The sequence below is a fragment of the Coregonus clupeaformis genome, chromosome 9 (genome assembly GCF_020615455.1).
Source record: "Coregonus clupeaformis isolate EN_2021a chromosome 9, ASM2061545v1, whole genome shotgun sequence".
Lineage (NCBI taxonomy): Eukaryota > Metazoa > Chordata > Actinopteri > Salmoniformes > Salmonidae > Coregonus > Coregonus clupeaformis.
Window position 1 is genome coordinate 6,411,878 of NC_059200.1, and position 15,863 is coordinate 6,427,740.

Below are 15,863 nucleotides of genomic sequence, written 5' to 3' on the forward strand. Positions count from 1 at the left end.
GTACAAAACATGACAGACTAACCAGGTGAATCCAGGTAAAAGCTATGATCCCTTATTGAGGTCACTTGTTAAATCCACTTAATCAGTGTAGGGAGGAGACAGGTTAAATACGAATGTTTAAGCCTTGAGACATGGATTGTGTATGTGTGCGATTCAGAGGGTGAATGGGAAAGACAAAATATTTAAGTGCAAGGTATGGTAGGCTGTTCTGAGGGCAAAAGGGGGTGCAACTCAATATTAGGAAGGTGTTCCTAATGTTTTATACACTCAGTGTATTACAGACGGTAAGTAGGTACCACTGTGACTGACTAGGTGTCGAATGTGTTCATTTGTGAAATTAGTAGATGTGTAAATGAGTTACATTACAAGGTGTGAAACTATGTGCCTATGAAACAGAGCTATACTATTAAGTCCTGTTGTGTAGCGTGCCTGTGTGTTTATTGTCTAACTAACACATACGTTATGTACCTCATATATGTTAAGCATTTAACAGACTGCCCTTTCTATTATGTTCAGGATTAAGTTAGTTACATGACATATTGATCCCATAAACACACAGAGTGACACACTCAAAGCTCAGTGCACGTGACTGGGGTGAGACCATGAATCAAGAGGGTTGGGCCTAAACCGTGAGTCACAGCTTCCAACTGACTGAGGTATTGTTGTGATTGGCTAGAGTGAGTAGGGGGGCGTGGTAAATACAGGAAGCGGACAGCAGCCTGAGCACTGTGCTCCATCAGCAGGCAGTTGACTGCAGACAGGAAGTCCTCTGAGAGGGCTGGGGCCGGCCTCGTCAGGCCTAGCTCCCCCAGCTCTGGGTCTGGTGTCTGTTTCTGTCCGTAGAGCTGCACCACTGAGTCCCAGGGCACTATCTTGATGGAGGCCCTGATCCTCAGCTTCCTCAACAGCTCCCGGAAGGTCTCCTCTTTAACCACCCAGCCCTGGTCGCTTGACTCTGCCTCCACACACAGAAATATTCTCATTCTGGCATGGCGCCATCTGCTGGCCATGTTGAGAACACACGCCATCTGCAGCAGGAAAAGGCTGCACACGTCGACAGAGGCTGCTGAGGTGCTGCCCGGCCGCAGCAGGTTGAGGGGCCAGACGTCGATGATCCTCTCAGCCCCGTCCGTCTTGGTCCCCATGCTCTCCCCCTGCAGCTGGGAGAAGTAGCGGCCCAGACACACGTTCTTACTCATTTTGATGGCATCTGAGATGATTCCCACATACTCCTCTGGCGTGAGCCAGCGTGGGCTCTCCACATGGCGAACTGGGGGGAAGTGGGCTTGCAGAGAGGGCAGATCTACCCCAAAATCATCCCCTCCGGCCTCTTCTGACTCATAGAAAGCAGGGTCTTGGAGGAAGTAGTCCTCAGGGGTGCAACTGTCGTAGAACCCCAAGACCAGAGTGTTGGGCTTCATGCCGCCTTGAAGAGATAAAGAATAGTTTTATGTTCCATTTTCCAAAGTAGTAATATTATTATTAATACATTATGTCAATGCTCTTTACGACACAGTTGGTGTGAAGAGGAGGAAAACAACAAACAATGATCCAGAATGGTAAGTAGAAGGTTGTGTGACTCACCCAGGCCGGTGATGCGCAGCAGATGCTGTGTGCCCTGTCTCACAGAGGTGGACAGAGTCAGGTCCACAAAGGCCTTCACCCCCAGCTTATCCACCAGACTCAGCCAGAAGTTATACTGCTGCTGGACAGGGTCTGAGGGCAGGGTGTCTGAAACAGAAGAGAGGCTGGCTGAGTGACTGCATTGCCTGGATTCCCAAACAAGAGAAGAGCCAAACTAGTTTCCCTTAAATGTTCTATGGGGTACAAAATTATTGACATACTTGATAAAGATGAGCAAACATGACTGTATAAAATAAATAATTCATAATCCTACACTAGGTATACAAAACATTAAGAACACCTTCTCTTTCCATGACATAGACTGACCAGGTAAAACCAGGTGAAAGCTATGATCCCTTATTGATGTCACTTGTTAAATCCACTTCAAATCAGTGTAGACGAAGGGGAGGAGACAGGTTCAAGGAAGATTTTTAAGCCTCGAGACAATTGAGATATGGATTGTGTATGTGCGCCATTCAGAGGGTGAAAGGGCACGACGAAAGATTTAAGTGCCTTTGAACGGGTTATGGCAGTAGGTGCCAGGCGTACCGGTTTGTGTCAAGAACTGTAACACTGCTGGATTTTTCACGCTCAACTGTTTCCTGTGTGTATCAAGAATTGTCCACCACCCAAAGGACATCCAGCCAATTTGACACAACTGTGGAAAGCATTGGAGTCAACATGGGCCAGCATCCCTGTGGAATGCTTTCGACACCTTGTAGAGTCCATGCCCTGACGAATTGAGGCTTTTCCAACTCAATATTAGGAAGGAGTTCCTAATATTTGGTATACTCCAAAAGATTCTGAAATTATATTATTTGAAACGAATGCAATTGCTCAGAGAAATACATTTTGTTCAACAAGTAATACTTTTTTTCTCTCAAAATGGTAGGGGTCAAAATTGTCACCACTGTTTTCAGTGCCTCGCCTTCCAAGGATAACAGCACTGAGCCTTTTTCTCAAATGTTTTATGAGCTGGAGAACACATTGGAAGGGATCTTAGACCATTCCTCCATATAGAATCCTTCCGGATCTATGTTATCCTTCATCTGTGCTTATGGACTGCCCTCTTCAATTCAAACCACAGGTTTCCAATGGGTTTCAAGTCCAGCGACTGAAAAGGCCATTGCAAAATGTTGATTCTGTGGTCAATTAACAATTTCTTTGTGGATATTGATGTGTGCTCAGGGTTATTGTCATGCTGGAAGATCCACTAGCGGTCAAGGTTCAGCCTCTGTCCTGGTACTGTGTAAAGTTAATGATGCCATTGACCTTAACAAGGGCCCCAGGACCAGAGGAAGCAATATAGCCCCACAACATCAAAGATCCACCACCATATTTTACATTAGGTATGGGATTATTTTCTGCTTTTCCACACCAAACCCACCACTAGTGTGCATGGCCTAAATGCTAGATTAATGTCATCTGACTGGTTCCAATCCAAGTGCCAATGCAATTTAGCAAACTCCAGGTGTTTACCTTTAATGGATGACATGATAATAGAGCAGCTCTTAGTATAAAATAATATAATTTACCAATTTTTAGAGCATACAATATAGCTCAGTATTTGAATTATTTATTTTACATAGTCAATTTTGCTCATCTTTATCAAGGGTGTCAATCATTTCAGACCCCAGAAATATCACACTCAGATTACACCTTTTGCAATCAAATAGTGGAAGCTTTAAGTTTCATGCCATCGTAAAAATGACAAGCATTTATTGTAAGAGTCATAATCACATGATGCCACTGGCACCAGAACCCCAGTCACCACCCCTATAATGTTACCCAGATCGCCCAGCTTCACGTGCCCCAGCACAAACAAGCCACCCTTCTTCAGCTGATTGACAAAGTTGATGAGCTGGCAGGAGGAGCGAGGGTTGGCCACCATCAACAACACCTGGGGCCTCCAGAACTTCACATGGTCCTTCCTCACATCCAGCATCAGTAGATACTTGCGCACCTACAGGAGAGGGGGAATGGGGGGAACGTAGATTCAAGGCACCAAGAACAACAGCGGTGACATACCCCAGGGTCCTGTTTAGTGGGGAAAACCGTAGCAAAATATTTTGCATCAGAAAACCTACATCTGTTTTCTAAACTGAACACCTTCAGGTAGTTCTTCACCATTTCAAAATGTTTCCTCCCTACTGAACACGATCCAGGAACAGGCACACGAGTGTGTCTATGTGTGTGATGTGTGTGCGTCTCCAGGTGTGGGTACCTGATGGAAGATGAGAGCCTGGCTGATGTATCCCCAGCTGCTGGTGGGTGATCTGTAGTGCAGGAAGAGCAACAGCAGCAAGAGGAGGACGATGCTGGCTGAAGAGTAGACGGGATTAATGACAAACATCATCACCAGACAGCTCAGAATGCCCAGCAGACATGTGTGCCAGGAGAACACCTGGAAGGTGGGCCTGGAGAGATAGAATGGCAAGTGAAACCGGGGAAAGGTGAAAGACAGGTAAAATCTAGACTAGACTGGACACTGATGGTCAAAAGTATCCTAGATAAACCCTACTTCACTAAGGACAACGACATCAAAACACAAAAAGAAGAGCATCAGCGCAAGGTCATTGTCTGCTTTTTAAAAATCCGATTGTACAGCATGATGCTAGGATCTGATTACCTGAAGTTGGGGGCCGATGCCCACTCTAGAGCCAGACAGGCCAGGTCGACAGCAGCATAGGCCAGCAGGTAGAACACTGTCACAAGGCCAGCTATGGCATTAAGCTGGCCTGCAAACACCACACACTGCAACAGTCACACCAAAAACACTATCTCAGAGCCTGTTTAAATGTCAAAAGTAGCACTGCACTGCTCAATACGATACAACTATGTCCTCTCCTCACCTGTGCCAAGCCCCAGGTGTACAGCACTGCCACCCATGGGTTACCTGAGCTGGAAGTGGTAGCAGCAGGAGCCAATGGAAAACCTATGGGTAACACAACATCACAACATCATTTGTATTAGCCAAAAACATGTCCTTTACTCTGTTACTCTTTTATTGTGAAACTTGTTCAACAACATCCTTACCAAACAGTTGGTCCAGTGCGAGGGCATGGAGGATCCGGGACGCCCCAATCAGAGAGCACATGGCTGCTGACAGGGCGGAACAGTAGATCCCAATGGTTACAAATGGCGGCCAGATGTTTATACGCTGGAAGAATCCGTAATCCTGAACCAACAGGGTCCTAAACAAAATACATTAATTAGTTGACTGTATTAAAGTATATAGCAACAGTATGAGTTCCCACCACTCCCAGCCTCATCCACTCAGACCTTTCACAGGTGGAGCTGGCCAGGACAAAGAGCAGGACATAGACTATGCAGGTGTAGAGGACTGCAATAATGGTGCCTTTGGGAATGGCAGCACTGGGGTTCTTCAGCTCTCCTACAGACAACAGATTAAAGGAAAGATAGTGGAACATGTCAAGTTTGAGTCTGTATGTGAAGCTTAGTGAGATGTGAAGTAATGGAACTAAAATATTCCATTACCTTTAGTCAGAATGCATATGGCACCGGTAAAGTAACAACTACACTGAGTATACAAATCCACTTCAAATCAGTGTAGATGAAGGGGAGGGGTCAGGTTAAAGAAGGACTTTCAAGATGGATTGTGTATGTGTGCCATTCAGAGGGTGAATGGGAAAGACAAAATATTTAAGCGCCTTTGAACAGGGAATGGTAGTAGGTGCCAAGGGCACCGGTTTGTGTCAAGAACTGCAACGCTGCTGGGTTTCATGCTCAACAGTTTCCCGTGTGTATCAAGAATGGTCCACCACCCAAAGGACATCCAGCCAACTTTATACAACTGTGGGAAGCATTGGAATCAACATGGGCCAGCATCCCTGTGGAACACTTTCAACACCTTGGAGAGTCTATGCCCTGACGAATTGAGGCTGTTCTGAGGGCAAAAGGGTGGGTATACTCAGTATATTATGATGCGTGTGGAGAGTACCTGACATGTTTGCTCCGGCCATGATTCCGGTACAGCTGGTGAACATGACAGCGAACACAGTGGCGAATGACATGACTTTACCGGTGCTGTAGTCCACAGTGTAGCCCGCTGAAGAGGAAAAAGAGGAAGAACACTGTTGCTATAACTGCTCTCTCTCTCTCAAACCATAAAACTAACAACTCTATACATGTACAGTTTCACTTCCCAATCAAGGATTATTATACCTATAATGCATCTGAAGTATGACCCCTGCCAGACAGTACTCACAACCCAGGTTGTCCCTCAGTGTGGTGCCATTGAAGCCTGTGTAGCTGGCGTTGTAGGTGAGGGTCTGGTTGCCAGGGCCCTGGTGGGTGATGAGAAAGGTTAGGGGCGTGGTCAGCGCCAGGGGGCTGATGTAGATGGACAGCAGGGAGATGGTCACCACCAGCAGGATGAGGAAGGAGGTGCGGGCAAAGATGTGGGCACCCACTAGGCACACCACCAGAACCAGCAGGAGAACTATGGAAGAGTACAGCACTGTGTACCAGTATCCCTGGGGAAGCACCCGCAACGCAGAGGAGGATGCTGAGGTGGGAGGTGGACAAAGAAGACAAGATGGAGGATAAAACACTGGGTGGAACGACTCATTTGAATGCATGTGGCACCAACATTCTAAGAAATATTATGAATCATTTTTTAAAATCAGAAGCACACAAGCATGGCATGCATGCTTGGAATTATAAGTATTAGGCCTTAAACTAGTAATTATAGAATGTCAAGACTAACCTGGGTCCTGACCAAATATGTCAAGTATGGCCTCTACCAGACCAAGCACATACACTCCACACGCGCACACCTTGGCAAGGAAGAACATGAGACCAATGCTTCCTCCAAACTCTGGGCCCAACGATCGACTGATCATGACTGGCAGACATTAGGTCAAGGGGTTAAATATTACTGATCTGGTGTGCATCATTAGTAAAGGTTAGTAAAGTCACTCTGCTCAGTTGGTTGAATCACATGATGCACACCAGATGTGGTCATCAGTGTATTCAGATGATGTAATCAAAAACACTTATCTTCTTCAATTATTTTACTACAAAACATAGCAACCCGCTGGCACTATGTTGATGTTAGGGTGGTTCTGGAGATTATGAATATGTGGTTGAAAAGTAGTGAAATTTCCCATTAAAGATATAAGGGCTAGAAATGACTGTAGATATGTGTCATCAAGTTTGACTAGTAAGAACTTAAGTTTTACACTGCACTCATACTATAGACCAATAGAAACACACTTGCAAAATACAGTACCTTCAGAAAGTATTCACACCTCTTGACTTTTTCCACATTGTTGTGTTACAGCCTGAATTTAAAATGGATTACATTGAGATTTTTTTGTCACTGGCTACACACAATACGCCATAATGTCAAAGTGAAATTATGTTTTTAGAAATGTTTACAAATGAATAACAAATAAAAAGCTGTATTCAAGTATTCAACCCCTTTGTTATGGCAGTTCAGGAGTAAAAATTAGCTTAACAAAATAAGTTGCATGGACTCACTCTGTGTGCAATAATAGTGTTTAACATGATTTTTGAATGACTGCCTCATCTCTGTACCCCACACATACAATTATCTATAAGGTCCCTCAGTCGAGCAGTGAATTTCAAACACAGATTCAACCACAAAGACCAGGGAGGTTTTACAATGCCTCACAAATTTGGTAGATGGCAAAAAATAAAAAGCAGACATTGAATATCCCTTTGAGAATGGGGAGGATATTAATTACACTTTGGATGGTGTATCAATACACCCAGTCACTACAAAGATACAGGCGTCCTTCCTAACTCAGTTGCCGGAAAGGAAGGAAACCGCTCAGGGATTTCACCATGAGGCCAATGGTGACTTTAAAACAGTTACAGAGTTTAATGGCTGTGATAGGAGAAAACTGAGGATGGATCAACCACATTGTAGTTACGCCACAATACTAACCTAATTGACAGTGAAAAGAAGGAAGCCTGTACAGAATAAAAAATATTCCAAAACATGCATCCTGTTTGCAACAAGGCACTAAAGTAACACTGCAGAAAATGTGGCAAAGAAATTAAGTTTTTGTCCTGAATACAAAGTGTTATGTTTAGGGCAAATCCAATACAACACATTACTGAGTACCACTCTCCATATTTTCAAGCATAGTGGTGGCTGCATCATGTTTTGGGTGTGCTTGTAATCATTAAGGACTGGGGAGTTTTTCAGGATAAAAAAATTAACAGAATGGAGCTAAGCACAGGCAACATCCTAGAGGAAAACCTGATTGTCTGCTTTCTACCAGACACTGGGAGATGAATTCACCATTTAGCAGGACAATAACCTAAAACACAAGGCCAAATCTACATGGGAGTTTTGACTTAAATCAGCTTGAAAATCTATGGCAAGATTTGTGGTGTGAGAAAGAACCAGTGTTAAGGATACAATAGGCCCCACCTCCCTGCACAGCACCATTGGTGGAAATAGCACAGATGGACAAGATGGTGAGGGAGATAATGGTGTAGGCTACAAGCAGCATCACAAGACCCTGCAAGAGCCCCGCATGACCAACCACAAACCCTATGGGGAAACATCATTACACAGTATTAGTATTGTTACAGGACCACAATACAGTAGCCTAATGCATTCACATGCATGCACACAGTTACACCTTTTTAAAATGAACTAGCAGAGCTTGAAGCCAAAAGCAGCTTGACCATCAACAAGCATCACTGTATGTTGCATGGTGAATAATTCCACATTCACAGCCTATATTTTTAATTGTCTGACATCTAGATGCTGCACTCACCAGTTCTGAGGAAGAGGACAATGCTGAACATGGAGAGGACGGTGGGCACTATCACCCCGAAGAAGGTGTTGAGTTTTCGGGGTACAGCATTAGGAGTGCTGGCCTCCCCAGTGCCATCGGACCCCCCCATGCCACACACTGCGGTGTCTACAGACAGACCACACACCCCATGGGCGAGGAGGGGTGTGTGTTCATTAGACATGGCCTTCAGGAGAAGCCTATTGTATATTTAGATGGTCTAGACGTCCTCTTTTGTAACCCTGTTAAATGTTGACATTCTTTGTATAAATTAGATTATAAAAAACAAGTTGGTAAGAAAGCTGACAATTGGACAGATTCCTGAAAACACAGTATAGCTTTATATTTACGAAAAATAGTAGGTTATGCAAACAAAAAAATATAAGGGGAGAGGGGAGGGTTTTAAATTAAAAAAAAAACACCTTCAGACTACGAGCCACCAGAAAAACATCAGACATTCTAAATAAATAGCATACTTCAAAGACGTGCGAGCTACAACACTGACTACACGACACATCATGCAACATCAACATACATCATATTGAATTTATTACAATTTAACAAGAGTTGCGCGATAGTATCGAGTTTACGTTTGTTTCATGTATCCAAAAAGGGGAAGTGGGGCTGGGACATAGAGCGGTTCTTGGTGAGGTCATTCAACAATTCAATTTCGCAATTCCGTACACTTGTAGTTTGACTAATAATAACATTTTTGTTTACTTTGCAATCATGGCTATTGTAGCTATAGCCAGATGAAAACAGCCACTCACCTATTCTTCGTCAGTGGGAATAAGCGCGCGCACTTCCGGTTGTTAAAAACTCACCCTCTGCCTCTGGCTGACTAGCTGACTGCTCCCTTATTTCAGTTTATAGCTGAATGATTTCTGCAAGTTATCAACGCGTAATGTAAAGGCATACACAGCCGTGCTTTGTTAGTTGATCTAACTAGATTAGAAAACTACTGGCTATAGGTAGCATAGGCTACAGATAAATTCTCCAACTGCTCATAAAAGGTAGAAAATATAATGCCGCAATCTGAACAGCTTTCATTCAAATCTACATGTGTATTCTCCCTATGACAATGAAAATTGACCTGCTTGCAGGTATGATGCTGTCTACTTGCAGCCTCATCTAGTTACTTGCTATTTTTTCTGTGCAGGTCACGGGACAGTAGAAACTGCTCATGTGACTGCCAAAAAGGGGAGGGTGAAAATCTGTCTGTAGCTAGGTTTCCATCCAATTGGCGACAGATTTTCATGCGAATATTCTAAAATGCGCATAAAAACAATAAACGCATTTTCCAACCAGAGATGTGTTTCTATCAAATTGACTTGTTGCAGATAACAGGCTGTGCGTGATGACGTGTTGCACATAAAAATACCGTTTGCGGTTTTATCATATCACCAAAAGTTCATCATAATTTATTTCATCTGCAGTGGGTGAAAAATACCAGGGCTGTTCTCTTGATAAGTGCGTGAATTGGACCACTTTCCTGTCCTGCTAAGCGTTCCAAATGTATTGAGTAGGCCTACTTTTGTGTGTCAGGGAAAATGTATGGAGTAAAAAGTACAACATTTTCTTTAGGAATGCAGTGAAGTAAAAGTAAAAGTTGTCAAAAACATAAATAGTAAGGTACAGATACCCAAAAAAACTACTTAAGTAGTTATTTTCCACAGATAGTGTTGTCCAGTCCTACCTGTTGGAGTGAAAGACCAGAGGTGAATAGAGCAGGTTGGTTGAGAGGAGAGGATGGGTTAGGGGTGCATCTGACAGACAGTCAGACGCATACCAAATACAAAGTATGTGGACACCCCTTCAAATTAGTGGATTCGGCTATTTCAGCCACATGACAGGTGTATAAAATCTCCAAAGACAAACAGTAGAATGGCCTTACTGAAGAGCTCAGTGACTTTCAACGTAGCACCGTCATAGGATGCCACCTTTCCAACAAGTCATTTCGTAAAATGTCTGTCCTGCTAGAGCTGTCCCGGTCAATGACAAGTGCTGCTATTGTGAATGTCTAGGAGCAACAACAGCTCAGCCGCGAAGTGGTAGGCATCACAAGCGCACAGAACGGGACCACCGAATGCTGAAACGTGTAAAAGTCATATGTTCTCAGTAGCAACAATCACTACCGAGTTCCAAACTGCCTCTGCCAAGCGTTGGCTGCAGCGGTGTAAAGCTCGCCGCCATTGGACTCTGGAGCAGTGGAAACGCGTTCTCTTGAGTGATGAATCACGCTTCACCATCTGGTAGTCTGACGGCAAATCTGGGTTTGGTGATGCCAGGAGAACGCTACCTGCCCGAATGCATAGTACCAACTGTAAAGTTTGGTGGTGGAGGAGGAATAATGGTTGGGGCTGTTTTTCATGGTTCAGGCTCCTTAGGCTCCAGTGAAATGAAATCTTAACGGCTACAGCATACAATTACATTCTAGACGATTCTGTGCTTTCAACTTTGTGGCAACAGTTTGGGGAAGGCCCTTTCCTGTTTCAGTATGACAATGCCCCAGTGCACAAAGCGAGGTCCATAAAGAAATGGTTTTTCGAGATCGGTGTGGAAGAACTTTGACTGGCCTGCACAGAGCCCTGACCTCAACCCTATCGAACACCTTTGGGATGAATTGAAATGCTGACTGTGAGCCAGGCCTAATCACCTAACATCAGTGCCCAACCTCACTAATGCTCTTGTGGCTGAATGGAAGCAAGTCCCTGCAGCAATGTTCCAACATCAAGTGGAAAGCCTTCCCAGAAGAGTGGAGGCTGTTATAGCAGCAAAGGGGGGACCAACTCCCATGATTTTGGAATGAGATGTTTGACGAGCAGGAGTCCACATACTTTTGGTCATGCAGTGTACTTTACGCCACTGTTCATCTGTAGCCTAATAAGCTGCATGCTTTCCAGATGAGTCATAGTGGGAGGACCACACACCATATCATGTGTCCCCAAGTTTACTTGGTTATTATATCAATATATGCGCATAAAGGTGTTTCCACCGCCATTTCTCGCATAATTAATTTTACTGACCCCAAAAGATCCCACCATGTCGAACGAACAAATTATCTGTCGGCATTTATAAAATTGTACCGAAACGTCCTGTTTCCATCGCAGCTGTCGTGATTATTTTTTATATGGTATGACTTTACCTGCATAAAATTAGGGCCCTGTGTTTTGCATAGTCATTACTTTTTTAAATTTTACCTAACAGTCCACTTTTTCATGTCCAGCAGACAAGAGTATATTGAGTAGAACGTCATTAGATAGTCTCAAATACTTTATATTTTTTAAGAGCAAAGGGGCTGGCAGGTAGGATTTAGTTTCTCCCGGTCTCTGGCCCACACTCCAGTACAGTAGGTGGTCCAGCACCATCCTCTGACAATTGCTTTCATTTTTGTGTAATTCTCATTTTTGGATAAGGCTTAAAATACAGGATAAAATCTTGCTGTCTGTCACATGATTGTACAAAACACAGGGCCCTAGATGAGCAATGCCAGACAGCAAGGGCAGGGTAGTATAGGTATCTGCATTTTGTGATGTGTAGAACATATTGTAATAACCATATTTTTTGATGAATAAACTTGGTGTCTAGGGCACTGTTTCAGATGTTCTATTTTACTGTAACAATGCTAAAAAAAAAAATCCAATAATACTCTGAAAATATGACTTTATTGGTAAATTATCATGTAAATCAAAAACGTACAAAAATAAATAAATTGCTGTTCAAAATGAACAGGCTAAAGAAAACAATATAGAACAGAAGCATCACTTTAAATACATATTTTCCCCTTCACAGTTTTGGGCTTTATAATTATAGTGTTAAACTGTTGATAAAGATGTATGTGATACCAACAAAAATACACTTTTCATTTCTGTATTGAGCCATCAACTCAGCTCAAGTGTTCTGTATTTCCATTTGACCACGTATGTGTGTGTCTGTAGTTAACGGAAATCAATCCTTGATGCCAAACTGTTGAATAAACCTTTCCAGGTGGAATCTGCAGACCTGCTCCTATCTGTGACTGCATAATGAACTTTTATGCCAATTAAGAAAATTGTGAACAAGCAGCAATATAAATAGATGATTCTTTACATGATCAGCTTCTGTGTACATTGTCAATTAAATATTAACTTTTGATTAGGATGAACTTAACACACAAAATTAGTACCATCATATCACGTTTACAAAATATGTTTGTATGAATGTGTGTACCAAATCTATCCTGATCAGGAATCCAGGGACTGTGAGTGGAGGTGTGGCCATGTGTAGGAGGGCCCTGCTTGGAGTAGAGACAGTGCCACTGCCGGATGGGGTGTGGTGGGAGCAGGTGAGTGGGTCAGCCTGTGCTTCTTGAGCTGGCCCAGCTCCCTGAAACAGCAGCCACACTGGGCACAGCGATAGGGCCTCTCCCCAGTGTGGATGCGCTGGTGCTTATGCAGACTGTCCAGGTGGCGGAAACGCTTCTCGCAATACCTGCAGGGATACGGCCGCTCACCTGTGTGAATGCGCTGGTGTGTCTTCAGGCAGTAGAAGCGGCGGAAGCCCCGGCCACACACGTTGCAGCGATGTACCTTATCCGAGCTCTCCATTTGGACTTCAAAAGCCCCAATAAGACCAGGGTCCCCTGCAGGGGGTGGGACAAACCCCATGAAGTTACCATCATTGTCACCATCATTGTTATCAATGTGAGCTGGCATCTGTGGCAGTTGTTGTGACGATTCAGGGAGCTGGGACTCCATCATACTAGGGACATCAGGGTCGTTTTCAATTTTAACTGTTCTTTTGACTTCATCCACCTCATCGAGCACCTGGATCAGGCCCAGGTCATTCACATTGCCTGCTGGGTGACTCTGACCCATCTCCAACTCAAAGTTGGTAATATCAGGAGTTCTGCGAGGGACCTCTGCTGCCACTGTTCCCCCCTCCTGCTTGTGTTGAATTATTCCAGAGTCCTCTCCTCCACTTGCACAGACTTTGTACTCTGAAAGAGATGAATGATATCATGATCAGTGAGCAGGAGACTTTTCATTTGTTGAGTACATGCAAATAGGGCGATTCCATGCCAGCATAGCCTGAAAATATTTTTGGTATCTCCAATTGTTCTGGCAATTCTCATATAGAAACTTCATTGGGAGGAAGTATGTTTGATATGCTTTTTACATTTGTTATCATGATTAAAAACATGATAATTAAAGTGTCAATTTTAGGCCCTTTTTGGACCCAATGATCCATGAACCGTATATGATACAGACAAAACCTTGGTGTCATACTCCTAATAGTGTGCTCGAGTATCACTACATTCTGAAATACAATTTTACACATGCATTTATTCAACATTAAAACGACTAATATTAATATCTCAACAGTACCCTTTTTGATTTGGTTAATTTTTTGACATTGTTTTAAACAATATACAAGTACATCACATTTCCAGAGTGGAGACTTACTTTTAAAGTTCTGATCAATTTTATGACCAACACAGTGAACGCGAAAATGGATTCAAAAGGAACTGTGGTCCTCTGTAGCTCAGTTGGTAGAGCATGGCGCTTGTAACGTCAGGATAGTGGGTTCGATTCCCGGGACCACCCATATGTAAAATGTATGCACGCATGACTGCAAGGTGCTTTGGATAATAGTGTCTGCCTAATGGCATACATTATAACTCCCTCTGATGGTGATTTGCTGAATCCTACAGGAGGGCTGTGATTGGTTAATTAACTATAATGTCAATTTCTATGTATACATTTGATAATTTCTTCAAAAGTAGCAGAGCCCACTCTGGAAATGTGATGTATTTGATGAGTATATTGTTCCAAACAATATGTCTAACAAATAAGCAAAATAAAAAAGGGTACTTTTGAGATACTAATAATATTTTACATTGAATAAATTAATGTGATTTTTTATTTTATTTCAGAATATTTTAGAGCAGATTATAAGGAGTATAATGACACCAAGATGTATGTACCATCCATGTATGGTTCACAGATCATAGGGTCTTTCAGGAAGCATGTATAGGTCTAAAAAGAGCATAAAACGGCCACTTTCATCATGATTTTCTCAAAAATGGTTTGTGAAACAAAGGTAAAAAGCCTGTTAAAAATACTTTTTTTATGTGAGAATTGCCTGAACAATCTGAGATACCCTAAATATTTTATGTGTAGGGCATAAGCCTACCTTTCTCTGCAACACCATCGTCTGTAATGTAGAATTGACCCTCTGTATCCTCCTCAGTGTGATGAGGTGAGTTTCCAACCTCTAATTGTGGCACTTTGGATGTTCGTGAGGGATTGGTAGAAGAGACAGTGGAGGAGGATGTCCGTATTCTTGTCAAGCTTTCGCTGCTCCTGGGCCATTCATGCTGTACTGTTGGTAAGCAAAGACCTACACTGGGGAGTGACTTAGAAAACTGTGATCGTGTGGATGAGCCTCGAAACGACTTGGGCCCACGGGTCGTGAGCATGTTGGAAGGACTCCCCGAAGCAGTGGGGGGAAAGAGAAAAAGAGACTCTTCTGAACCAGGACCTAAAGCACCGGATCTAGGCTGGTTGTGATTAAGAAGTAAACACTGTTTGATGTTCTTCTCGGCTGCTGTCATGTAGTAGCGTGTAGCTTTGAGTTCACCCTCCGATACGTCAAGTCTCTCTCTCAAACTTTGGTTCTCACGATGAGACTCAGCAGCAGCAGTCCGAGCTGCGGCCAGTTTGATACCGACTACTCTAGCAGTTTCCTTCAAAACGGTTTCTACTGCACACGTCACTGCCTGTTCGATGGTAGATGCAAGTTCATATTTGAGGAAAGAGACACTGGTCTCCATCGTCAAACTCATGGTAGTGATTAGCTAGATGTGATGTTTCCCAACAGTTCGAAAAAGTTCCAACTGCAAAATAACAGAAGCCTCAGGATTCAGTCCTTGTTGTTTGGGTAAGCAAGGTAGCTAGCTGGTTAGCGAGCTAGTTAGATAGATAGCAAACAGTCTAGTTAGCCTCTGGCTAGACAAAAGACTGACTGTTTATAATTCTATAGAAAATAGCTTTTAAATCAAACAAAATGAACAACTAAACTACTCATACTTTGAGTCAAATTGTTTCTCGAATATTCTTACTCAAAAACGTGGAAAATGTTTTGCTAGCTCACCTACCCCACGCATCAGCTTTTGTGTAGCATAGTTATGACGTCAAAAGTGGAATATTCTTCTTTGGTGGGGTTTATCGGCGGTTGGCATCCAACGTTATGGTGCATTATCGCCATCTACTGTACTGGAGTGTGGGCCAGAGACAGGGAGATGCGAAATACTACTTGCCAGCCCCGTTGCTCTTTGAAAAGATAACAAAATAATTGAGACTATATCTAATGAAGTTCTAGTCAATATACTCTTTAAACTAATTTCCTGTATCCCCTTCTCTCTCATACTAGATCTCAGCCTCTCTCTTTCCCTCTGATACT

The 15,863-nt window shown here is 43.2% G+C and overlaps 2 protein-coding genes across 3 annotated transcripts; both read right to left on the reverse strand.

Moving 5' to 3' along the window:
- Positions 1-201: 201 nt before the first annotated feature.
- Positions 202-9,553, reverse strand: LOC121573630 (solute carrier family 12 member 9). 2 transcript variants are annotated; one of them, XM_041885746.2, is made up of 14 exons: positions 9,191-9,553; positions 8,403-8,662; positions 8,039-8,173; positions 6,353-6,490; positions 5,852-6,151; positions 5,585-5,692; positions 4,906-5,017; positions 4,660-4,817; positions 4,476-4,558; positions 4,253-4,377; positions 3,848-4,040; positions 3,412-3,586; positions 1,585-1,731; positions 202-1,426 (listed from the first exon to the last, which is right to left on the reverse strand). In XM_041885746.2, the coding sequence occupies exons 2-14, from the start codon at positions 8,602-8,604 to the stop codon at positions 570-572; spliced, it is 2,733 nt and encodes a 910-aa protein (XP_041741680.2). In that variant the 5' UTR covers positions 8,605-8,662; positions 9,191-9,553; the 3' UTR covers positions 202-569. The 2 variants fall into 2 exon arrangements, with proteins under 2 accessions (XP_041741680.2, XP_041741681.2); XM_041885747.2 differs by lacking the exons at positions 6,353-6,490; positions 8,039-8,173.
- A 2,513-nt stretch (positions 9,554-12,066) lies between these two features.
- Positions 12,067-15,652, reverse strand: LOC121574347 (Krueppel-like factor 6). Its single transcript, XM_041886965.2, has 2 exons — positions 14,595-15,652; positions 12,067-13,398 (listed from the first exon to the last, which is right to left on the reverse strand). The coding sequence occupies exons 1-2, from the start codon at positions 15,244-15,246 to the stop codon at positions 12,644-12,646; spliced, it is 1,407 nt and encodes a 468-aa protein (XP_041742899.1). The 5' UTR covers positions 15,247-15,652; the 3' UTR covers positions 12,067-12,643.
- Between the last annotated feature and the right edge of the window lie 211 nt (positions 15,653-15,863).